This window comes from Sporobolomyces koalae, assembly GCF_050403365.1.
Source record: "Sporobolomyces koalae JCM15063 DNA, S_koalae_JCM15063T_v1_ctg8, whole genome shotgun sequence".
In the NCBI taxonomy this organism is placed as follows: domain Eukaryota; kingdom Fungi; phylum Basidiomycota; class Microbotryomycetes; order Sporidiobolales; family Sporidiobolaceae; genus Sporobolomyces; species Sporobolomyces koalae.
The window spans coordinates 232,874-256,464 of NW_027481763.1; the positions used below are offsets into that span (position 1 = coordinate 232,874).

General features: G+C 54.0%; 8 protein-coding genes across 8 annotated transcripts; 4 read left to right on the plus strand and 4 right to left on the minus strand.

The window, feature by feature from the left end:
• Positions 1-67: 67 nt before the first annotated feature.
• Positions 68-4,469, plus strand: CIN1 (Cin1p; the record flags this gene model as incomplete). Its single annotated transcript, XM_076677376.1, has 18 exons — positions 68-133; positions 198-384; positions 456-873; positions 931-1,210; positions 1,276-1,515; positions 1,576-1,800; positions 1,861-1,961; positions 2,026-2,179; positions 2,259-2,378; positions 2,440-2,548; positions 2,735-2,889; positions 2,950-3,043; positions 3,110-3,452; positions 3,512-3,623; positions 3,687-4,003; positions 4,078-4,162; positions 4,229-4,329; positions 4,397-4,469. The coding sequence occupies 18 exons, from the start codon at positions 68-70 to the stop codon at positions 4,467-4,469; spliced, it is 3,180 nt and encodes a 1,059-aa protein (XP_076535462.1).
• Positions 4,470-4,898: 429 nt separating this feature from the next.
• On the minus strand, positions 4,899-5,818 carry JCM15063_004717 (uncharacterized protein; the record flags this gene model as incomplete). Its single annotated transcript, XM_076677377.1, has 3 exons — positions 4,899-5,267; positions 5,326-5,610; positions 5,687-5,818. 3 exons carry the CDS (start codon positions 5,816-5,818, stop codon positions 4,899-4,901), a joined length of 786 nt encoding a protein of 261 aa, XP_076535463.1.
• A 309-nt stretch (positions 5,819-6,127) lies between these two features.
• On the minus strand, positions 6,128-8,021 carry JCM15063_004718 (uncharacterized protein; the record flags this gene model as incomplete). The annotated part of the gene is made up of 6 exons (XM_076677378.1): positions 6,128-6,670; positions 6,738-6,793; positions 6,857-7,292; positions 7,359-7,685; positions 7,754-7,820; positions 7,888-8,021. The coding sequence occupies 6 exons, from the start codon at positions 8,019-8,021 to the stop codon at positions 6,128-6,130; spliced, it is 1,563 nt and encodes a 520-aa protein (XP_076535464.1).
• A 385-nt stretch (positions 8,022-8,406) lies between these two features.
• MRPL4 (mitochondrial 54S ribosomal protein uL29m MRPL4) lies at positions 8,407-9,227 on the minus strand (the record flags this gene model as incomplete). The annotated part of the gene is made up of 3 exons (XM_076677379.1): positions 8,407-8,571; positions 8,690-8,859; positions 8,927-9,227. The coding sequence occupies 3 exons, from the start codon at positions 9,225-9,227 to the stop codon at positions 8,407-8,409; spliced, it is 636 nt and encodes a 211-aa protein (XP_076535465.1).
• Positions 9,228-9,508: 281 nt separating this feature from the next.
• LAP2 (bifunctional aminopeptidase/epoxide hydrolase) lies at positions 9,509-13,921 on the plus strand (the record flags this gene model as incomplete). The annotated part of the gene is made up of 17 exons (XM_076677380.1): positions 9,509-9,544; positions 9,642-10,004; positions 10,086-10,152; positions 10,236-10,527; positions 10,602-10,690; positions 10,765-10,781; positions 10,850-10,858; positions 10,920-11,042; positions 11,116-11,263; positions 11,328-11,386; positions 11,462-11,522; positions 11,596-11,668; positions 11,735-11,795; positions 11,870-12,160; positions 12,220-12,417; positions 13,312-13,428; positions 13,511-13,921. 17 exons carry the CDS (start codon positions 9,509-9,511, stop codon positions 13,919-13,921), a joined length of 2,415 nt encoding a protein of 804 aa, XP_076535466.1.
• Positions 13,922-14,231: 310 nt separating this feature from the next.
• Positions 14,232-18,372, plus strand: JCM15063_004721 (uncharacterized protein; the record flags this gene model as incomplete). The annotated part of the gene is made up of 10 exons (XM_076677381.1): positions 14,232-14,642; positions 14,715-14,810; positions 14,873-14,939; positions 15,003-16,158; positions 16,217-16,359; positions 16,421-16,510; positions 16,576-16,934; positions 16,998-17,192; positions 17,252-17,848; positions 17,950-18,372. The coding sequence occupies 10 exons, from the start codon at positions 14,232-14,234 to the stop codon at positions 18,370-18,372; spliced, it is 3,537 nt and encodes a 1,178-aa protein (XP_076535467.1).
• Positions 18,373-18,494: 122 nt separating this feature from the next.
• CUS2 (U2 snRNP complex subunit CUS2) lies at positions 18,495-20,063 on the minus strand (the record flags this gene model as incomplete). Its single annotated transcript, XM_076677382.1, has 6 exons — positions 18,495-18,725; positions 18,801-18,866; positions 18,945-19,140; positions 19,226-19,689; positions 19,758-19,820; positions 19,893-20,063. The coding sequence occupies 6 exons, from the start codon at positions 20,061-20,063 to the stop codon at positions 18,495-18,497; spliced, it is 1,191 nt and encodes a 396-aa protein (XP_076535468.1).
• Positions 20,064-20,200: 137 nt separating this feature from the next.
• Positions 20,201-23,163, plus strand: JCM15063_004723 (uncharacterized protein; the record flags this gene model as incomplete). Its single annotated transcript, XM_076677383.1, has 10 exons — positions 20,201-20,595; positions 20,664-20,754; positions 20,817-21,381; positions 21,448-21,545; positions 21,612-22,034; positions 22,114-22,362; positions 22,451-22,597; positions 22,669-22,734; positions 22,807-22,878; positions 22,969-23,163. 10 exons carry the CDS (start codon positions 20,201-20,203, stop codon positions 23,161-23,163), a joined length of 2,301 nt encoding a protein of 766 aa, XP_076535469.1.
• Positions 23,164-23,591: the final 428 nt, after the last annotated feature.

Here is a 23,591-nt window from a genome sequence, read left to right on the forward strand (position 1 = left end):
ACGGTCGAGCTTCACGCATGCAGCAGCCTTCCTACGCGGCTCCACGTACTTGTGCTCTGTCGACTGCATGGGCATGCCCAGCAGCGACCAGGACGCGCACGAGCGCCAGGTCCTGACAGAGTTGTGCGATCAGGTCAGTATGGGCTCATATGCGTGCACAGTTGGCAAGCTGACGTACCCACGCATCGTAACGATAGCTCGACGAGTATCAGGAGCAGTCGTACCTTCTCGACCCATCGTTGGAGAGCATTGTCAGTCCGCTGATCGACAAGTTGAGACATCACATCCTCGCCCTGGGAACACAAGCGTTGAGCAAGACGAGGCTGCAGAGGATCGCGAGGCTACTGTACTTTGTCACGAAAGTCAGGGGAGCCAAAGTTGTCGGTGAGGCTCAAGCGCTTCTCGGCTGTTTACGCTCGAACATGCTGAAATGCGTCGAATTGCCTCGCCTGCAGTACGCTTCTTTCCCCACGAAGTCACCGATCTAGTCCATCTCCTCTCGCTCTTGTCGTCTTCTGGGCCGTCCTCGTCCTCGGCGCCGGATCCCCTCTTGGCAACAAGCTGGGAGCTACGCTATCTCTTATTGCTTTGGCTGTCGGTTTGCGTTCGCCTACCTTTCGACCTCTCCAAGCTTGAAAGAGGAACAGGGCAGAAAATCGAAGACTGCGCGATCAGATGGATTGCTGGGGGTAGCAAGGAGCGAGAGGGAGGAATCGAAGTGCTAGCACGGTACTACGCCAGGCAAGTCCTCGAGTTCAACCTGATCATCGCGAGCAGCACACCTGACCTTGATTCGACAGGGAGGATGCTCCTCTCGAAAAGCTCATCGATCGCTGCCAGGAAGAACTACAGAAAGACGACAATCTCCTGTTCGTGCGTGTCTTCCCCGCCTCGTCGAATGTGACCCATGTACATGGCGATTTACGTCAGTTCGCTTCCTCAGGCTATGGGACTTGTTGAAGCTCTCTGCGTCATCCTTCGAAGCGCCAGTCCTGCCGCTCTCCTGCCCCACCATGCTGCTCTCTATCACCTACTCGCGTTCCTGCCGCAGGACGGCAAAGGCGGCGCTGTTCTCGGCAAGCTACGCGTAAAGTCGGCGGGTCGATTGGCGCTGCTTTACTTGGGGACACGACAGGACCGCAGCGAGGAGGATGTGCCCGAAGCCGTAGAGACCATTCTCGGCGAAATGATCGAGGCCCTTTCCCATCCCGTACGCCTCGGCTCTCCCTCAATACTAACTCGATATCAGCTCATTCCAATTTGATTGAGCTGTAGGACACCATCGTCCGCTGGTCGGCTGCGAAATACCTTGCACGCCTGACACTGCCTTTACCAGCTGTTTTTGCGACAAACGTGATCGAATCTGTCTTGTCTCTGTTCGACGAATGTCTGTCAGACTCGGACAGAGCAGAACACGGACTCCAGGGAGCCTGCTTCGCTTTCGGCGAGCTAGGCAGGAGAGGGTTGATTTGCAGCGACGATGAAGTCGGTCGGCTTTTACAGTGTGTCCTGCAGGTAAGGCACGGCATAGTCTCTTCTTTCCGTGCCCGGCAACTGAGGGTTGTCTCTTGTCAGGCGTTACTGTTTGATCGGAGACGAAACATGCAAACGGTCGGAACCTCGGTCCGCGACTCGGCTGCCTACGTCCTCTGGTCTCTCGCTCGGACTCTAAATCCGGATCAGGTTCGGCCTTATGCCCAGCAGCTCGCCGAGCGTTTGATTTGCGTCGCAGTCTTCGATCGCGAGGTTAGTATCCGGCGAGCGGCGAGCGCAGCGTTTCAAGAAGCCGTGGGCAGATGGGTGAGCTCTCTTCTTACGTACTTTAGGAACACTAAGCCAATCCGATAATTGTCCGGGTAGGGCGTATTTCCGCAAGGTATCGATGTTCTGAGGAAGATCGACTTCTTCACCGTGAGCGTGCGGCATCGAGCGTACTTGGTCGCTTCGCCCTCTGTGGCCCAGTCAGTGTCATCTTCCTCAGTATCATTGATCTCGAAGCGAGCTTGACGAGTCTCTGCTGTAAAGGCACCCTGAGTATCGACAGCCGATCATTGAGCATCTGCTCGCGCATGGCATTACTCACTACGACCCAGAAGTCAGAGAACTGGCAGCGAAAGCTCTTGGAAAGGTCACAAGTCTAGACTCTCAACATCTCGCCAAAGATCTTCTTCATCGTCAGGCAAGTCATTTTCTGTCCGACAGCTTTCTCCTCGGGATCGGAGCATCTATCACTCACGACTCTAGCGCGCCGGTGACAGATCGCACAACTGGAGACAAAAGACTCGGCCAAACTGCACGGATTATTATTGAGCATTGCAACGCTGGTCGAAGCCTCTGCCAATCTCGATTCCGTCAAGCGAGACCAACTACGCACTCTCGTATGTCGGCTTCTCCTACCGAGCGCGCCAAGACAGCTACTGAGATTAATGCGGCATTCAGGTATTCGATACGACTGTGGGGCTACTCGACCGACCTCCGTCGGCGCGCTTGTTAAGAACCTCGTCCCAGGTCCTTTACGCTGCGCTGCTCGCCCTCACCTTTTCAGCGCGTTCAAAATCATGCGATTCTCGCTGGATTGAGATTCTTGAGCATGCCGGATGCCATCAGGAGGATAGGGTACATTCTCAAGCTGCCGAAGCGTTCCAATGCATCTCTAGGGGACGCGATTGCTCATCAGAGATCGGGAGATGAGTCCTCCCTTCGCGCCTGTCTGGCATTGAATCTGATCTGATAGTCCCAATATCCACCCTGCTGGCAGATCTCGAGACGAAAAACGGACCGAAACAACAAGCCGCAGTTACCATGCTCGGTCTCGCAGACTACACAGGACCAAATGAGAAGAGTCTGGTCAAGGTTGTGAAACGCCTGATTCCCTTCATCTCGTTGGATGTGAGTGGACGTTTCCCTCTCTCAATTCGAATCGAACTGATCTTGGCGTGTGTCGAGCAGGGTAATGAGAAAGCGGCAACTGTTGAAGGCCGTCAACATGGAGTAGACGCACTCGCATCGATCCTGCGGTCCCAAGAAACGCTGGAACCCTTAGGTGAGTTGGTGTGAGACGTCCTGATTGGAATGGTAAATCGAATGACTGACAGGGGCGTGGTATCAGAGCTGGATCTCTTCTCCGCCGCTTTCATCGCGCTGCTCCCCGCACTGAACGACTACACCAGCGACCAAAGAGGAGACGTTGGCTCCTGGGTGCGAGTGGCCACAGCGCGGGCTCTCACGAGCCTGCTGCCCTCCTTATTCACTGCATCGAGCCCATTCAAACAGATCCTGACGCAGGAGCTGCTCGATCGCGTGGTTGGAACATTCGCAAAACTTGCGGTCGAGCGAATCGACAGCGTACGCGAAGCAGCGGGGCTTGGACTCGTAGACATTTCGAAAGCCATCGCGAGTCAAGGACGGCTCACACTCAAGGGAAGCGCTCTGTTCGACGCAATAGCTCTTGAGTAAGTCTGCTGCACATACCTGATCTAGACAATTGTGCTGAATCAGGTACTGCCAACAGGGAGGATCTTTCGAAATGGAAGAATCTCGCCTGGTCGTCCGAACAAGTCTTGCCGCTACTGGAGATAGAAGAGTACCGCCTTCCATTGCTCGAAGGTGCTCTTATTGCGACGGTTTGCCCTATTCATGCTCTGCTTCCGGCTGAGACCGACAACTGATCTTGTTTGCTTCTTCAGAACCAACATTCCTCTTCTACCCCTCTGCTGGACTATCTCCTGACACTCCCCGCACTACCTTCAACCTCGAATGAGTTCTCGCTTCTGCAAGCGTTGCGAGATCTGCATGCTCTGGCTCGCCGCCATTTCTCCTCGAACCGCGTCTTCGTCCCATTCCTATTTATGCTGTCGTCACTGGCCGAGGCAGGTGCGCTCGACGAAATCGTTGCTGATTTCGAAAATGATGGGTTAAAGTCCGTCAAGATGGAACTGGCGATCGCGGTCAACTCGGCCCTCAAGATCAAAGCGCCACAGCGGGTCTCCGCCAGTTCGAAAGTGTACGCTCTCCATGGCCTGTCATACTTTGCAGCAGATCCTGAGCTTATTCATTATTGATTGGATTCGGGTCCAGTGTAACGTCCTTCCTGGCGGTCCCGTCCATGGGTCCTCTCGCTGCTTCAAAGATTTCCATGTTCCTCCTTCACCCTTTGGACTGGGTATGCTGCATCGCGTTCGCCAAGAACGAGAAAAGCAGACCTCGCTGACACAGTCCTGTCTTGCAGTTGCGGCAAGAGACCGCTGACGATCTCTTCGGGACCATCTCGACTCTTGCTTTCGAGGAACAAATGCCGGAACTCGAAGCGCTGCTGACTGAAACGGAATGGTACGCTCTACCCGAGAGCGCCCGAACATTCGCAGTCACCTCGCTGATCCAATAATTGCGCGCGCAGGTCGACCAGCGAACGCGTGGATGAAGCTACCCGAGTAGTCGAGCTCTTGCAGGAGGGCTTCAAGAGCCTGTAAGAATCGAGCACGGCGAAGTTATTCCATGAACCTACAGAACGGGACGAGGGTGTGGCCTGTTGCCCGAGCTTCCTCTCGTCGCGAGCCTGAATCAGGTTGAATGGAGAGGAGGCGCAATCTACGCATCGTTGAGCGTCCTGTGTGGATGCCGTAGTCTCCCCTTCAAGCGACAAGCGGGATAATCCGCTTAGACCGCAGGACTAGTCTGGCGGGACAATCCATGTCTCCAGCCCGCTGGGATCAGACTCGGTCATGCTCGACCTTCTGGATGACAATGCGGTTATCAGACAAGCACAGTTCATTCGAAAAGAGAAAAAGCTCACCTGGGTGCTTACGAGACGTGCAGGGATCCATTTTAGGACCAGCCCGAATGGTATGAGGCTATGAGCCCATACCGTTCTTCGAATCTGCTCTCAAAGCCGTCCTCTTTTACAGGCTTCTGACGTCCCGCCCAGCGTCTTCCTCGATCTCCTTCTCCTCGCCGTGCAATCCGAGCACGAGCTCGAGAGTTTCCCGCTCTTTCGGATCGAGGTTCAACACTTCGACTTGAGCGAGAACTTCCTCCCTCTCCTTCGCCAGAGTCGTCCGGTCTTGGATCAGAGCTGCAAGCCGACTATGCGCAACCGCGAGAATCTGTTCGAGGGTCGTTAGGAAGGGCGACAAGGTGCGATTCGTGCGCAACGAGGACAATGCTGCCGAGAGAGCATCGTTCCAGAGTGAAGTCGAAGCCTCGTCGGTCGAGCGAGAGGCCGCAAAAAGAACTTGTGCCGAGATATGGCAGATCGAAGCTTGATTAGGCTAAACTTTCTCCGAGAGTGCGGATAGGTGTGACACGTTAGTATCCAACTGGACATACTTTGTGGGATCCGAAGGGGAAAGGACTTGCATATTCGATCCAGCGCTTGGCGACAGCAACCACTTCATCTGTCTGAGATCGCTCGACTTCGAGTGTTGCCTTATGCCAAGCTCGCATGATTAGATCCATCAATTCGCTCTCGTCCTTGACTCCAGCCTTGAGTAACGGTAAGCCTTGGTTGATCACTCGCTTGTACTGTTGCTGGAAGTACAACTGGTGCAGCGAGAACATTGCGGGCCTCGTCGGATCCTTCATGCGCGAAACTTGGTTCGGATCGTTGAACCACTGATTCCAGGATTGCGACAGTCAGCACGAAAGATCTCGTTGTGGAACAGCAGGTCTTTCAGCTTGAACGACTCACGCCGTCTTCCTCAATCTTGGCAGAGTACTGTTTAGCCTCGACGCGAGCAGCTGCAATTCGAGCAGCACGTGCATCTGATGTCGAAGTGTCGATCTCAAAGTCGCCGAACGCGAGTAGGCCGTCGTCATCCATTGCGAGAAGATTGTTGATCAAGAAGATCCGAACGCGCGAATCTCGCGAATTATTGTGAGTCTCAGGTACTTGCGACTTTCGCATACGCCAAATCCAAGGGAGACGTGACTCATGCTCGTGATTGGCTCTGGAGAATTGACAAGCGAAATTGATGCACGTGATTTATCGAGTCCAGGATACTCGTCTGCTCATCTTCCATGCAGCTGCTTCAAAAGGCGTCGTTTTTCTCACTTCTGAGAACCTGAACAGACCTCTCGCAATTGACAGAGTTTCGAGAAGAAAGAAACACAAATTATGTCACTTGCCTTACTACTTGTTCTTTGCAAGGTGCCCAACTGTGTCTCGCTCTCTAAGCCTCGCCATACGTCTCGCAACCACCATGGTGCCAACAGCACAACACAGGTACGCGACCGCCGGACTCGCGCACCAGTATACTCCCGTCGCGAACAGAGGGCCAAGAGCTCGTCCAAGTTGACCTTTCGACCTGAACTTTCCGAGCGCTTTCCCCTTCTCGATCGATTTTCCCGAAACATCTCGTCGCGAGTCAGAGTCGACGTCCGTTTCTAGCGATGCGAGCGAGTTGAGCGAGTTGACCACGGTTGCCGAGACGTACGCCAACCCCGCAGCGGCAAGGTACAAGACGACCATCGAGACAGTCGTTGTCGAATGTTGTTCTTGTTGCCGACTGAGAAATGGGAGGCTCGAGAGCAAGAAGAGGGATAGCTGGCACGCTTTGATGCCCGAAACGGCGAGCGAAAACGTTTTCCGACGAGTTGAAGACGCTCGACGTACATAGCCTCCTTGCAACAAACTCGAGAGGATTCCGATGAACCCAAGCAGTCGACCATTTTGCTGCGACGATATCATCGCGTCAGGATTTGCGGCCTCGAGACACGAGTGAGGATCGAGAAACGCTTACGGCGTTTGAGAAATCAAACAGGTTGTTGGTCAAGAACGTGATGGTGAATTCCGCTCCTATCTCACAGAGCCAATATCAGTACTTGCGGGGACATACAGCAGAAAAGGAATGCGCCGAACCAGAGAAGAAGAACAAGAATCCAAAATGAATCGATTCGAGCTTGCCGAGTCGTTCTCGTCTTTCAGCGACCGTTCGAGGCACAGTCTCCTCGGTCCCTTGCTGGTGGGATGGCTCGCTCTTCTCCTCTCTGGTAACGGCCAATTTCCATCCTTTCGTCTCGGGCAAGCGCGCGGTGAGGTACAAGGTCTCGACCGTCAACAACGCGAGCGTGATCGCTGCCGGGACCGCGTACGAGTTGAGCCCGATGGGTCCGACGAGAGGCAAGTCGATTGTCGGAGACGACGAGAGGTGGAACCAGTCTCTCGCGGCAAAGTATGCGCCTAGCGAGGGCCCAAGCGTGAACGCGACCGAGAAGGCAATTCCGACCAACGCGAGTGATTTCGATCGAGTCGCGGGAGTCGTCACGTCCGTGATCGAGGCGATACTCAATTGAACCTGAGCAAACATCAAATCAGCGATTGGTGAAAAACTAGGATAGCGGTTCGCAGTGGAAAAGCGCACGTTGCCTTCGGACAACCCGCCTACGATCCTCGAGAGAGCATACAGTTCAAAGCGACTGCCAGATGCAAGCCAGAGCGACGCGCTGAGGATGTTGCCCACCATGCTCGCGAGTAGGACCTTCTTTCTGCCATACTTGTCCGACAGGCCCCCGAGAAGAGGCGAGACGAGGAATTGGCAGAACGAAAACGTCGAACCCAGGAGCCCTCCCAGGAGGGTCAGATCAAATCGCGCCGGGTTCGAAGACGAGGTCGACACGGACGAGAAGGACGTCAGGTATGAGCGCAGACTCCTGACGGTCGAGAGAGTTCCGGAGAGCAGGGTCGGAGTCTGAAGAGAAGGGGATCCAGGGTCAGCACTTGCGTCCTTTTCGTCCGCAATCAGCCATGATCGCGCACATGAGTTGATGCACGAGTTGCTTCATGCTGGACAAAGTCGTCGATAATGCGAGGAAAGAGCGGCAATCTGGAACATGTCTGGCGACGCGATTAGATCAAACTTCGAAGTCTCTCGCGCTGAAGTTCAGACTGACGGCATCGTGAATGCCAGAAGATCCAACAAGAGCGCCAGGAAGACGATCCTGACCACCTTGTGGGCGGCAGTCGTGGTGTTGGCTAACGATCTCGCATCAACTGCTGATGCCCGTGCGGCTTGTGGTGACGCCATGGTCGATCTTGAGGGCGGGATCTGTCGCCTCGCGTATGGTCGTGAGGTCGACTCTAGCGGGATGACAGGCAGAGAAGAAGACGCATGGCTGCGATGTGCGCTGCTGCGGCCATTACAGGGGCCACACTTAAGCCTACAACTGCTCGATTGGAAATACAATCGCTCGCCCGTCAAATGTGATAGTAGCCAACTTTCACATTGGCGAGAGTGGAACAACAAGCTCGCGCCTGAAGGGAATGGCATTGACGAGCGCCAGAGAAAGGAACGCGGGCGACTGATTTATCAGCAGAGGGCTCTCACCAAGCAGCATGTCTGATCGACTGGTCGCTAGGTACTACTGTGCAGCTGCCAATGTTGCATTAGAGCGATATCCTGACATGAGCAATCATCGTCCGCCATCCTGAGTCGCGGTTTCCATCTTCTGCGCTTCAAGGGTCATCGCTTCGGCTTCTTCTGCGTTACCTTCCGTCCTCAGGATCTGGGCTGCCTCAAGCGCGGCGTGTCGTCGCTCCGAGATGGTTTGTTTGACACGCGCCATCGATTTTTGGCACTGTAACGAGAACCGAATTCGGGTTGTCAGGTTCTGACGTTCCCGTAATCGCACACGGCACACGAAAAGCTGGCGCCTTAGACGCAAGCGTGCGCATGCGACGTGAGAGTCGACTCACCATCCTGAGCTTTTCCGGCACGGCGGTGAATCCAGTCAAGTCGACGCGCAATCTCCTCGCTTCTTCCCGCTGGGTCAACAGCACGTTGCGTTCCCTCAACAGGACGTACCAGAGGGCGTGCAGCTCCTCGAACGATTTGCGCCTCAGTTCGAACGAAGTCCACGATCGACCTGTCACCGATCGAGCGGGCAAGTCAGTTCAGTTCGTTTGTCGAGGAGAGCGCGAAATTGAACGGACTCGAGTAGTCTTGGCGTTTGTCGGGCACCTCGAGCGACTGCTTGTTGTGGAAGAACTTCCACAGCGGGTGCGAATCCGTATTCGTCTCGCTCTCTTTGGGCCACTGACTCTTCGGGATACGATCGGCAGTCACGCCATACGTGGTCGCGTCGCGTTTTGGGCGGTAAGCGGTCGATTGAGCGGGGTTGGAACGAGTAGATGAGAAAAGTCGCGCAGATGGAGCGACGGCGCAGACGAGTGCAGAGGTTGAAGCGCGGGGCAGCGAGGTCGCAAGGTTCTGTACTAGGCGAGTGCTCGACATTGATGGTCACGAGGCGATGGGAGTCGGAGTTGCAATGCTGCCCGCAATCAGCAAGCGCGAGGTTTCATGTTTCATCATTTCCGGCTTTTTGACCTACAGACTTGTTCACCTCCTGCGGTCGTTGAAGCTCCAGAAAATATTACTGAATGGCTGATTGGATCTCATGGAGGGCTTGACATGTCATAGCGACTGTCTCACTCGGACCCCACACTCACTCGCTACCGCGTGCAGCCTCAATCTGTCACTCTCTTCCTTTCTCGAGCACTACACTCACTGCAGTCATGACCGAACAGATTGTCCTGCACCCTTCGAATGATGTGCGCATGTCCTCCTCGCTCGCTTTCGTTCAACATTCTGCCGCGCCTCGTCCGGCTTGCTCGTCTCTGTCAACGACTGACCGACTTGGTACAACAGCCTGCAACCCAGTCCAACTACAATGACGTGCGCACGACCCACCTGCACCTCGACTGGACCGTTGATTTCGCCCAATCGTTCATCCGAGGTGCGGTCGTGCACTCGCTCGTCGCCCTCACCGACAAGGTCGACCGAGTCGTGTTCGACTCGTCCTTCATCTCGATCAAGCGTATCACGCGCGTCGAGGGCGTCAAGGAAATCGCAGAGCTGAAATGGAACTTGCCCAAGCGACACAAGACGATGGGTTCTGCGCTCACGGTCGAACTCGGCACACAGCTCTCCAAGGGAGACAAGCTCGACGTCAAGATTGAATACTCGACGACCGACGAATGTACCGCCCTCGGGTGGCTTACGCCTGAACAGGTGCGGCAACCTTGAACATCTATTCCGAGCTGAATCTCCGAGGTTGACCCGTTCCAACTTTGACCCTTTCCCGTCTCAAAGACCGACAGTGGCAAGTATGCTTTCCTGTACAGTCAGGCACAAGCGATTCACTGCCGCTCGATGATCCGTACGCGTCCATCTCTCCCGACAACCCTTTGACAGCGAACTCACCAAGCCCGTACTTTCGTGTTTAATCTCGCTGAATTACAGCTTGTCAAGACACTCCGTCCGTCAAGGCAACGTACAGCGCCGTCGTGCATTCTCCCCTGCCGATCCTGCTCTCGGCTCGTCGCACTTCTCCCCCTCCTTCGGCCCCTCAACCTCCGATCGATGGATCGCTGCACACGTTCAAATTTGACCAACCGATTGCGATCCCTTCGTATTTGATCGCGATCGCTGGAGGAGAGCTCGCGTTCAAAGCGCTCGGCGAACGAACCGGAATCTGGGCCGAACCGGGAATGCTCGACAGGAGCGCGTGGGAGTTTGAGCAAGATGCCGAAAAGTGAGCCTCGTCTGACCACTGCCGGGCTTGAACGATCTGACTGAGACGTGCTTCGGTTATCCGTTTGGCAACAGGATTGTCAAGACGGCCGAAGATCTCGTCACTCCCTATGTTTGGGGCAGGTATGACGCACTCGTCCTGCCTGCTTCGTTCCCGTACGGAGGTGAGTGATTTCATCTGGCTGCCATGTCGCAAATGGTTTCGTTGACTGTCTACAAACCCGCTCGATATGCAAAGGCATGGAGAACGCCAACGTACGTTGTTCCCGCTTGTCAACATGGAACAGGTCATGAGCTGACACCGAGTCATGTTGATCCCACAGATGACCTTCGTCAGTACTCGTCCGTCTATAGCGAGATGTTCCATACACTGACAATCTGGATTGTTGACAGCTCACGCCTGCCCTGATCGTCGGCGACCGCTCGCAAGTCGATGTCTTGTCGCACGAGTGCTCTCACTCGTGGCACGGCAACCTTGTCTCGTGTTCCGACTGGGCATCGTTCTGGCTCAACGAGGTTGGTCGATTGTGCTCTTCGTGCGTTCACCTATTCCCGCACGACATGCTCAACGGTCGAGATTCTTTCACAGGGTTGGACCACATACACTGAACGATTGATCTCGATGAAACTCCACGGACCTGCCACGCGAGACTTTGAGTACATCATTGGTGAGAAAGCGATGAAGGACGATCTCAAGCGCTTCGACAAGGATGGCCTCCGATTCGGACAAAGGCTGCGTAAGTTCTCCTTCGTCGTCCCTGTTTCGCGAATTTCGTTGCATCTAATCACCGATACCACCAGACATCCCTTATGAGCGTGGTGTCGACCCTGACGATGTCTACTCGTCGGTCGCTTACGACGTGAGTGTCTTCTCTGCCTTGTTGCTCAAGGATGCCGCTTATGTTTTTCGAAAACCATGTGCGAGGAGGAAACAGAAAGGAGCCAACTTCCTGTACTACCTTGAAAAAGTTGTTGGAGGTCTCGAAGTCTTCTCTCGTGAGTCTGTCAGCGCATGTAGAGTCACCCTCGCCAGTCTTATTGACCTCTTCCCATGTCGAAACGTTGTCAGCCTATCACAAGGCGTTCGTCAACAAGTTTTCAGGTCATTCAATCTCGACCGATGACTGGCTTGACCACTTCTGGTATGTTGTCGATTTCTGCAATCTGTCCGAATGAGAACAGTGCTGACAGCCAAACGTCGAATCTAGGGCCTACTGGTCGCAATTCCCTGACAAGGAAAAGCTGCTCAAGGAGAAAGTCGATTTCGAGGTGAGTTTCGATTGCTCGTGCCTAGTCCGTTAAGAGATCGCTCACGACATGCCCTGTCCATTCACGTCGATCAGGCTTGGCTACACGGAGAAGGACTCGAACTTCCTGTCAAGATGGTGTACGACACGTCTCTTGCCGATGCCTCGTACTCTCTTGCCGCTTCGTGGGACACTTCTCGCAATCTTTCGCACGACGACCTCGTCAAGAAGTTTTCGAAATCAGACATCGAACTCTTCCAGACGAACCAAGTCATCGTGTTCCTGGAAAAGCTCGCCGAGAAGGACTCTTTCGAGAAGCAGCAAGAAGCGATCAAAACTATGAACGAAGTCTACGGCTTCTTGGAAAACAAGAACCCCGAGATCAAGGTGCGTTTACACGTTTATATGTTTCTTGCGCGACCCTGACTGTTGATTTGCTACCGTAGCTTCGCTGGTTCCTCGTTTCGCTCAAGGCTGGACTGTATGCCGATTCGGCAGGAGCTTTCGTGCGCACTGTCGGACGACTCAAGTATGTCCGACCCATCTACCGTGCCATCTTCAAGATCGAGCCAGAGCTTGCCAAGAAGACTTTCCTCGAGTCGAAGCAACTGTTGCACCCCATCGCGCGTACGATGGTTGCTAGGGTAAAACTGGTATCTCTTTCTCAAAGTCACAACAGGAAAAAGCTCACAGCCCTGTACGTGGTTGACCTCAGGATCTCGGATTGGAGTGACCGCGGTCTTTGTCTGTACACGATTCTCGAACCCTCGCAATATCATCGCATTTCATCACTATCGACCATGATTCCAACTGTTTGCCACTTGAGTGGACTTGGTGCGGGCGGCTTGCACTGGACAAGACCTCACATCGAGACTCTCATCGGAAGCAGAGGAAACGCTAACCTATCGTAGCTTTCGTTGCGCGCAAATTGTCATCTCGACCGATCGATTCCTGACCGTCTTGGCTCTCTTGCCGGCTGTACTGACTGCCTTCGCGTGGTTGCAACGCCGGCACCGCTTTCTCCCGGTCTCAAACGAAATGTTCAGCCATCGTCTCTCTCTCGCAATGCGGATCTTCATTTCGGATCAACCTCCTGCTTCTTTCCTGCGCTTTACATCCTTCAGGTCTTTCGCACGACTTCTCAAATCCGATCCATGTCACTCTACCAATCAGTTTCGACCAAGAGAGGCTCGGACGCCATCTCGAGTGAGTTTCCAACATGAATGTCCAGACATCAGCTATGGAGCGCTGAAATGATTCCGGTTACAGATGATCGCCCTAGCAAGCTGACAAAGAAATTTCGAGCTGCACCTGAAACCGTTCGGTAAGTCGTCCGTTCCCCTCTGTTCGCCTCGGATCTGTACCAATCGCTCACAAGGACCAACCCACCTCGTTTGCTTTGCTAGACCTGTTCGACCGATACTGAAGCGGTCAGGATCAACAAAGAGCATCTTTGCGGGCGCGCTTGAGCTTGTTCGTGCTCATCTTGTTTGACTGGCTTTAGAACCACGACTGATTTGCCGGATGATCGTATACAGTTCTCACGCAAGACCAACATTCCTGATGCCTTCGAAACTCAGGCGGAGGAAGAACGCCGAGTCGGTTTCGAGGTTGCAGAAGATGAGGAACACGTGTCTCGGTTCCGGCTCCGACAGGTATGTTCGCTCGCGCACTGAATGGATTCCCGATCATCGCAACAATGCCTCGAGCTGATACACGGGTGCTGTGATGTTCCAGATGCCATCGCTATTGTCGCTCTCTTCGATGATTCGCGGAGTTTCGTCCAAGTCGTCCGTGCCTATGACTCCGTCCCCGACCGCTGTTTCGTTTCTCTCCAACACGACCACCGACGACCTCCCAGCTCTCGTATCTCCGACAGAATCGAATTTTTCAACGGCTTCGCAAGACTCGGTCGCGACGGTCGTCTCGATCTCGGTTTCGTCTGCACCGATCGATTTGCCCTTTTCGCCTTCGTTCGTGCGGGGTCAGGAAGAGTGGGACACGAGTATCGCGGACCAGACCATGTCGACGATCGACCTGCAAGGAAGCTACACTCCAGTGTGCTACGAAGGGGTATGGGGCAAGATCGTGCAGAAGGATTCTGGAATCCCTCGGCCGGGCAATGTCGAAACGAAGAGCTTCCTTTAGAGAACTCTAGACGAACCCGGCTCATCACCATGCACATACGTATGTGGCAGCCGTCGATGTTCAGTTCCTGTGTACATAGGAGTTCCGCAGCAGGTTTCCTATTCCATGCAATCATATTATTAAGCTTTTTGGAATGCGATCAGCCCCGGCGCTATGAGTAGAATCCCCTTCTTGCACGCTGAAGGCAGTCGATCCGAGAGCGGAGTGGAGCAAAAAAATAAACGCGTCCGCACGCGTGCGCGGACGCGATATGATGGGTGAATTGCGATCGAGGTTGACGCCCAATCCCCACTTCTCGCAACGAACATCGATGCGACCAGCGTTCAAGAATGGAGGCGGCAAGAAGGGGCCGCGACAAGTGACGAGCAAGTACCAGAAGAAGATCATCCTGCGTCCAGCGCCGGTTCGAGATCGATCTACCGACGACGCGACCTCGACGTCAAAGGGGAAAGAGAGAGCCTACGACGAACCCGACGACGACGATGAAGACGATGATCAAGACAGTCGAGATCACGATCAGACGGAGGTATACGGCTACAGAGAGTCGCTGCTGCAGGACAAGTTGCCTCTCGCTGGGCTCGCTGTGTCTGTATCGGGATGTCCAGGCCAGAAGGAGGACTTGCTCAGGATTGCAGAAGAGTACGGAGCAGAACGACATGGCGGCTTGCAGGAGGACACGACGCACGTCGTGACGGACAAACCGGAAGGAGCAAAGTACAAGGTGAGTACCGCCGTCATGGTCGAGGATCTCTGGGCAACGTTCGGCTGAACCTCATAGTGGCGGGCATTGCAGATTGCTCTCGAACGCCGTATGGCCGTCATGCAGCCTGACTGGCTTCCGGCCGTGAGAGAAGCTTGGACAAGCGGTGAGAAAGTCGACTTTGAACAAGTGAGCTACCGTTTCCTCATCGCGACCAGATTTTCAAACCCTGAGCTTTTGCTGTCTTGCAGCTTGAACGCGACTATAGGCTGTTGCCACTCACCAATGTGGTCTTTACCATGACGCACTTCGCGAAAGGTGAGCAAATGAGTCCATCCTCGGATCCCGTGTTTTTTGTACTCATGGCCTTTGACCTCACAGGCGACTACAAGGAAGAGTTTCGCAACATGCTACTCGAAGCGGGAGCCGAGTACACCCCGAGACTCGACAAGACCGTTACGCACCTGATCGTCGCCTCGTCTTCGGCTCCTCGCTCGCAAACCCCGCCCAGTGACAAGCTCCTTCATGCCCGCCGCAACAAAGATCACCTTGATCCCAGGTTCACGGTGGTATGGGAAGGATGGGCGAGAGAGGCGATCGAATTTGGAGGCAGGAGGGAGGCGAGAGACAAGATCTGGACATACCGCGAGGGGAGGGAAGAACCTCAACAAGACCTCAGTTGGACTGTCCCGGCGCCCGCTAGGTATCGAAAGACTGTTGAGGAGCAGCCTCGCGCGTCGACATCAGCCCGCACTTCTACCGCTTCCAAGCGCAACCTTTCCGGCAGAGGGTTTGGAGCTGGCGAAGACCGGACAGGGACAACACGACAGTTTACCGGATACGACAACTCGATTCTCGAAGAAGTAGCAGATGAGCCTCATCGCTCGACACACGACCTCGCAAACGGCAAGGTTCTCAAGAAACGACGAAAAGGTGCAACGGCTCCAGATGCTTCCCAAGGAGTCCCAGAGCATCTATACGATGTATTTGGCAAGATCAGTGACGTCGAAGGGGCAGCTAACGAGAACAAGATCGCGAAAGTTCAGCCGAATTTCGACCTGCCACATCCCGATACTGTCGGCCTCGACTTGCCGGTACCTCCACCCGGATACAACGACGAAGATATGGTGCTCGAGATGAGGGAAGGAGAAGTTGGACTGCAGCGAACAAGGAAGAGCAAATCCGCGATCAAAGCGCTCACATCGAAACGCGCAGTGACAGAGGTCGAGACTGCACCGAAATCGATCAGCTTGTTGCGTACGACTGCGGAAGATCAGCAACACATGCAAGATGATTCGGGTTTCCTCGAAACGACTGAAGCGAGTCTCAAGCCGGAACAATCCGCGTCATCGAACGATTCGACTCAGGAATCGCTACCAGACGTCTTTCGAGGGTTGACGCTGGCCATCATGGACGTGAAAGCTCGAGATCCGACAATCATTGCGCAGTATGTCGAGAAAGGTGGCGGGACAGCCGTGATTGATGCTTCGGACGAAGAGCTTGAATCAGCGGACTGGATCATCGTCGATTTCGTCGAGTCAGTCTTCTTCGTCTTCCTCTGCTCCGCTTCTTCAACTGAGGCCCTCGATGAATAGACCACCCTTTCGCTTTGCCAACTCAATCGACCCTCGAGTTGTTTCGGTCTGCTGGATCGAGCTCTGCATCTGGGCAGAGCAAGTCGTGCCAGTCGGAGACCACGTCCTTGGCAGACCGATTCCATTTGCTTGTCCTGTCAAAGGTGAGCAGCCATAGTATATGGTCCCTCGGCATGTCACTCACCGAAGATGTTTGCTCTCAAGGTGCCGATGCATTCAAGCTCCATTTTTCTGGGTTTTCTGGCGACCAGGATCCATTCATGCACCATAATCGCCGCTATCTTCATGCTGTTGGTGAGTCTGAAGCAATCCTCCGGACAGTCAGGCGACATGTGCTCAGTTCGGTCTGTCGCGTACAGGCACTCCCATCTCATCGGTTTTTGACCGTTCCTGCACACATCTTGTGTTGTCTGATCTCGAGTCAGACGCCTCGCTCTCACCGTCCAAACTCGACGACTCTGGTAATCGCAAGTTGCAGAAAGCACGGGAATGGGGCAAGGTCATCTGTTCAATGCGAGACTTTCGCCAGCAAATCACCGCGTTAGCCGCTGAACGGGAAAGCAACGCTCACAATGAACCGAGCGAAAAGGATCGAGAACATCGAGGGGCAGCTGGCGAGGAGATTACGAACGAAGCTTCGCAGGCAGGGCAGGATGTTGAGGAGTCGGCGAGAGGGCCCTTGCACGATTGTGCCACCTACTTTTCTTCCAGAATAGATGCAAGTCGACTCTCACCTTTCCTGAGCGAGGCAAATCTGACATTCCTTCTTGCGTCGGTCTAGATCGATCGCCAGAAATTGGCAAACATTGTCACGGATCTCGGGGGAACTGCTGCACGGCAATTCAGCACGGGGATCACCCACTACATCTACCACGATCCTCCGAGAAGCGAGGGGAAAGCCAGCGCTCGACTCCAGGAGTTTCACAAAGCGCGCACGATGGGATGTCACATCGTACATCCTCGATGGATCGAAGAGGTATGTCCGTCGGGCACGACTCAATCCGACTTTGCTGATCATATATCTCCAACGATCAGTGCGGGCGGACTGGCGCGAGAGCTTCTGAACTCGATTTCCCTCACACGTTCGATTCGCGGAAAGGCGGGCAACTGTTCGAGGCGGGCATGAGCATGGCGGTCTCTCCGCCACCAGGAGACGGTCGCAATTCGCCTCACACTGCAAGGACAGAATCAAGCGAAGGCACAGTAGACGCTCCAACGCGCAGAACTCCTTTGAAGCCCAATCGCTCAGACATCAACTCGCGTGCCATTGCGGCCGGATCACCGAGTCCGAGAAGGCAAAGGTCTGACTCGTGCCGGACGGAGGTTGCCGCGGATGATCGGGCACAAGAGCAAGAAACTACGGGTCGAGCTCGCACTGCTTCAGTCTCTCCCCCGACAAACCCGTTCAACAAGTCTCTCGAGACGGCCTCACGCTCGTCGAATTTCCTACATTCTACCGACACTCACCCTTCGGCACAGCCATTATCGGCGATCCCGCCTCGCCAAACCGATGAAGACGCAATCGAGAAACGACAGGCAGATGCAGCGAAACAGCGAGAAGCTCACTTGAAGCAGCAAACAGACTTTTTGATGATGCAGATGTTGCAGACCAAACCTGTTGCAGGACCTGCTGTAAGGAATCGTAGCTTGTTTGGAAAAAAGGTTCGACTCTTTGATTCCCTTTTCATGTTGATTCCCATAATTCCGAGCTCATACCTGGTTTTTCCTTGCAGCAACAATCACTAGTGGATCACTCTCGTCCGTCGTCCCCGAACAAGAAGCATCCAAACCCTTCTCCAACCCGCACCACTTCGCTCCCGACTTTGCTCCCTTCTTCGTCTCCCCCTCGAATGCCTCCTTTCGACGGTACTACCGGAGGTGATTACCTCCCTTCGTCATCGATGTTGCAGCACAGTCAATCGCAATCTCAGATGGGTGGAGGAGGCGGAGGAGGACCGATGGGGATTCAAGTCATGTACGACAATCCGGAACAGATCGAAGCGCGAGAAACGATCAAACGAAGACTCGAGCTGATGAGACAACAAGAAGAGAACGCGAGCAAGAAGGTCGGAAATGGAAGAGGTGGAAGGGTTGAAACGGACGGGGACAGCCAGTTTGAGAAACGAGTTACGAGGAGTGCCCGCAAATCACGATAACGAGTTTGCGGGAAAGTCAATCAAGTCCTGTGGCCCTTTTGTCCAATTTTGCCATTGATCTTGTCTTGCACTTAGACAAAGAAAAAAACGAGAGCCTGTGGTTTTTTTTCTTTTTCGAGATGCTACTGTTCTCCTTTCTCCAACCATTCAGCGTACGCTTTCTGGCGTTCCTGCTCTCTCGACTCGACCGAGTCGGTACCAAGTTCGTTCGTTGTTCCTGGTGCGCTCGAAGTCGTAGCCGGGGCGGTCGAAAAGAGATCGTCATCGCCTTTGTTCGATTTGACAAACTTGTGTTTCGAAGTCATCGGGTATGCCTGCACAGTTCGACCTGCAAAGAACCTTCCCGACATTTTCTGAATTGAGGTATCACATCAGTACTCGAGCGAAGGGGACGAAAAGTTCGAAGGTGGGAAGAGACACGGGCGTACTGCTATGCAAGCTTGAGCTGACAATTCTTCTTTGAACCGAACAGTCATGATCCCTTGCTCTTCTTTCTGAAAGACCGGGAACCTGGGTTCAGAGATGCTGTACCCGAAAACTCCCGTCAAGGAGTGAACAGGCTGTCGACTCACATCATACAGCGTGACGTTGGTCACGGTTCCAAGGCTCTCGCACTCTTCTCGAACATCCTCTTTCAAGTCGAGCAACAGGGTCGGATCTTCTTCGAGTTCGGCGAGGGTGAACATGCCTTCGAGCACGACGACCCCTTTCAACTTTTTCGACGTTTTCGCATCGTCCTCGTCTGAAGAAGACCAGTCTTCAAGTTTTCTACAGTGTCCCGATAGAGAAGGGGAGACAGCAACCGAGAATGAGCCGCAAGAAGTGCATCAAGGGAAAAAAAAAGGCAAGATACTGTCGTAGTGCGGCTGCTTTCTTGCCCGTTTTCTTGGCGCGTTCGTCCTTGTGCTTCTTGTCGGCGTCTTGATTCACCTCCTTCTTGTCGTCCCATTGCGCTTCCTGCACGGTGATGAGCCCATGTCCGCTGCCGAGGACCAACTCGGTCTGGTCAAACAGGCGGACCGCGAGTTCTACACTCTCCTTTTGAAGGTACACGACGAGAGCTTCGCGTTTGAATTGACCCGTTGCAGGATCTGTATATAATTTGATCCTCGGGTGATTCGTCGCGTCTTGGAGGATCAAGCCGGCTTTCGAGAAGACGTCTTCGATTTGCTCGACGGTCGTGGTGGGGGGCAAATTCGAGAGGTACACGGCAGTATTTTGTCGAGCTCGTTTCGCGGTCGGGTCGTCCGAGTCTTGGGCTTTGCGTTTCTTGGATTGCTTCTTGCGCTCCTCTTTCGACAGGGGGGTCACCTCTTCCTGGGAAACATTCGCACTTCGATCGGTCAATCTCGGGGATCGGGACGGGGGGTGAAACGTCCACTCACAGTTTCATCGACACCTTGAACCGAGTAGGCGGCCTGTTGTTTCTTGACTAGATCCTCGTCAACCTGAGGAGAAGCGAGAACCGGTAATCGAGTCAGTCTGGAGGAAGGGGAATTACGAATCACGAGTCGACTGACGAGGGGTACCCAAGCGTTCCTGGTCTGATCCCACTCGAGTTCAGTCCCCTGTGCAGTCTCGACCATCCATTTCTGGGCGGTCGTATCGAAGTAAGGTTCCGAAGTCGAAGTCGCTGCGCCCTCTGTCGCACTGCTCGAAGGACCGCTACTCGTCGATGGAAGGGGGGACATGCTGGCGAACCAATGGATGAGAGAGAGAGAGGGAGAACGCGAGAATTGCGGCGGCATCGGGCGACGGGTTCGCGCGCGCAGCTCCTCTTGATCTTCTGCTTGGTCAAAGCGGCTCACTCGCTCGACTGTTTAGCAGAATGTACGACCCTCCACCCTCGCCGTCGAAACTGACGCGCAGTCGCCCGCTCTCGTTCGCGTTGCCGTCGTCGTCGTCGGTTGCGGGTTCATTCAACTCGTCGTCGTCCTCGTCGCGCCCGCTCTCGCCCGACCTCGCGTCGCACACTCGAGCGTACCGACCATCGCATCGATCGACCGCGTCCCTGTCTTCGCTCGCTCAACTCAACTTGAATTCGTCGCACGCTCCTCCTGCGTCCGCACCTTCGCCCTCACCCTTGATTCAGTCTCCGAAACAGCTCGAACGCTCACCAAGTCTCCACTGGGGCACTTTCTCGACCGCGCAAACCACCTCAAACAATGCAAACGCCGTCGGGCGCGAGTTTGAGGACGTACAGAACAGGACGTTTGCGAAATGGTCAGTCTCGAACCCTCTCGCTCCTAATCAATCCTGCTCAGTCCTGACTCCGAGCCACGTCCTGATAGGCTCAATGCGCGGCTCGAGCCACATGGCTACCCTGCCGTCAACGACCTAGGCACCGACTTTTCAGACGGCACTCGTTTGATCCAGCTCATCGTTTGTCCTCGCATCTCTGATCCTGTTCTTCAGTTGCTGACTCGCTCAAACTGTACCTACAGGAAGTCTTGACCGAGGAGAGCATGGGCAGGTTCAACCAGAACCCCGTCCTGCGCGTCCAAAAGATGGAAAACACCAAACAGGCCCTCGACCGCATCAAGGAGATGGGCGTCCACTTGACCAACATTGGACCCGAAGACATTGTCGATGGGAACCGCAAGTTGATCCTCGGCATGATCTGGTCCCTCGTCCTGCGCTTCTCGATCGCCGACATCAACGAGGAAGGCAGTCACGCCAAGGAAGGCCTCCTCCTGTGGTGTCAACGCAAGACGGCCGACTACGAACAAGTCGACGTCAAGGACTTTGCTCGCAGTTGGATGGACGGTCTCGCGTTCTGCGCATTGATCCATCGCCACCGTCCCGACCTGCTCGAGTACGACTCGCTCCCGAAAGACTCGCTCCTCGCGAGTTCGACCGCGAACCTCTCGTTGGCGTTCGAGATTGCCGAACAACACCTCGGCATCCCGCGATTGCTCGATGTTGAAGATGTGTGTGGGCCGAAACGACCCGACGAACGCAGCATCATGACCTACGTCGCCCAGTTCTTCCACGCGTTCAGTTCAAAAGGTGAGTCATACTTCCACGTAACGGTTCGATATATACAAGCTGATGTATGCTTCCCGTGTTTCCCAGCTCAACAGGAGAATGAATCGAGAGTGATTTCTCACTTTGTCGACAACATGTCGGAACTGATGCTCTCGGTGCATGATTACGAACGACGAGTCACGACGGTGAGGGCCTCTTCTCGTCCGCACGAAACGACCACTTTGCTGAACATTCCAACTATCGAATTCCAGCTACTCGCTTCGATCTCGACTCACCTCTCGACTCTGGCGGCATTACCCCCTCCCGCTCAAACTCCGTTCCCGACCCTCAAATCGTTACTCACCTCGTTCACGGAAGCGTACTACCTCTCGACCCGTCGAGCGTGGTGGCACGAAGTTCAAGACGTGTCGGAACTCTTGTTCCGGATCCGAGAGAAACTGAAAACGTACGGGTTGAAACCTTACGACCCTGTCGAAGGGTACCGTACGCGAGACGTTGAACTCAAATGGCACGAACTGGAACGGGAAGAACATCGATTCGTGCATGGGATCCGACACGAGGTTGATCGGTGTCGGAGACAAGTTCACGAGAGGGTGGAACAGTGTGTCACTCGACTCGAACAGCGGTTGAGAACAGTCGAAAAAGACATCAAGTCGATCAATGGACCTCTCGAGGTGAGTGTGTTCAGAATACCTTGATATTCGGAAGGATTTGTTTGATCGATTTCCGCTCACTCGCGTTTCCCGTTTTCAGGGTCAACTTGAACAATGTCGACGGTTGGTGTCGGATCGAGTACCCGAATTGACAAAACTTGCAACCTCACTGTCCCAGGCGGAAGCGGACTGCGAGGCTTACGATGTGCCGGTACCGGTAGTCCTCTCGACGTTCAATCCAGTCGGGCACAAAGAGCACGGAACGATACATTGTGGACTAGGCCTACAAGACGAACTGAATTTGCTCGAGAAGAACCTGAGGATCAAGATCAGTTTCATCGAGCACCAAGTCAGTTTCTGAGTCTCATCATGTTTCTTTCTTTTGGATTTACTGAGCAAACTTGGGAACGGATTTTCGCCCCCTCGATTTTGAACAGATTGTTGCGAGAAGACAAACTTTGTTAAAACCGGAACAACTGGAGGAATTCGAATCGGCGTTCAGAGCGTTCGACAAGGACGAGCGCAACAAGTTGGACATGGATCAACTCGTAGGCGCTCTCGGAAGTTTGGGCGTCGCAGAAATAGTAAGTCGTCTCAGAAAGTTTCCACATGAATAGTCGGAACTGAGAGACGAGCACCATGCCACCACACACAGAATCTCGAAGATATCCAGACTGACGAGAACGAACAAGTCGAATTCCAAGAATTCATTCGATTCCTTGTAACACTCAATTTTCTCTTGCTTCAAAAGACAGTTCAGATGCCAGAGGCTGACGTCTTGTACGAATAATAGACGGAGAGATCTGGAGATCGATTGACGGGAGAAAAAGTCCGGTCTTGCTTCCGCTCGGTAGCATCCGACAAGGTGAGTGACCGTCTTTCCCTCAGCGTGGATAGACAGACTGTCGAGGAATTGTGAGACTGAACCTTTTCATGCGTGCGCGCTTGTTGACAGGGCTACATCACGGAACTCGATTTGACCCGATTACAACTCCCGACGAAAGCGTTGCAGTTCTTGCAGGAACACATGCCTCAAACTCTCTTGAACGTACCGGTTGACCAAGACGACAACGGTGAACACCGGACAGGACGCACGAAGGAAGAGATCGCGTTGGATTATGAAGAGTTTTTGAACCAGTTCCTCGAGTGAACAATCAACTCGACTCGTCCCGTCTGACCCTGACGTTTTCCTCGCGATGCTCTCGAGTCGATCTCGAGGGCTGCCATTATCGAGCAGAGATGTCTTGTAGATTTATCTTTTGTTTTTACTAAATTTCTCTCTCTTCGCCTCTAGATTGCAAAGCGTTACTCACATGCCACTGCGCCGGAACCTACGAGTCGCTGCTCGTACTCACGTGAACTCGGCTTGTCACACAGCCGACTCAGATTAGGCAAATTGAGAATCAGAAAAGAAAAAAAGGACGGTCGGGGCGAGCTTGGATTGTCCCTCATGCTTCGGAAGCTGCATCGAGATCATAGTATACAGATAATTGGCTTGGTATCGCTTTGAATGGCTTGTAGTCGGCGCTCTGCTCGTGAGCACCATGAATCGCGCTTGATGTCGACGTCATTCGATAG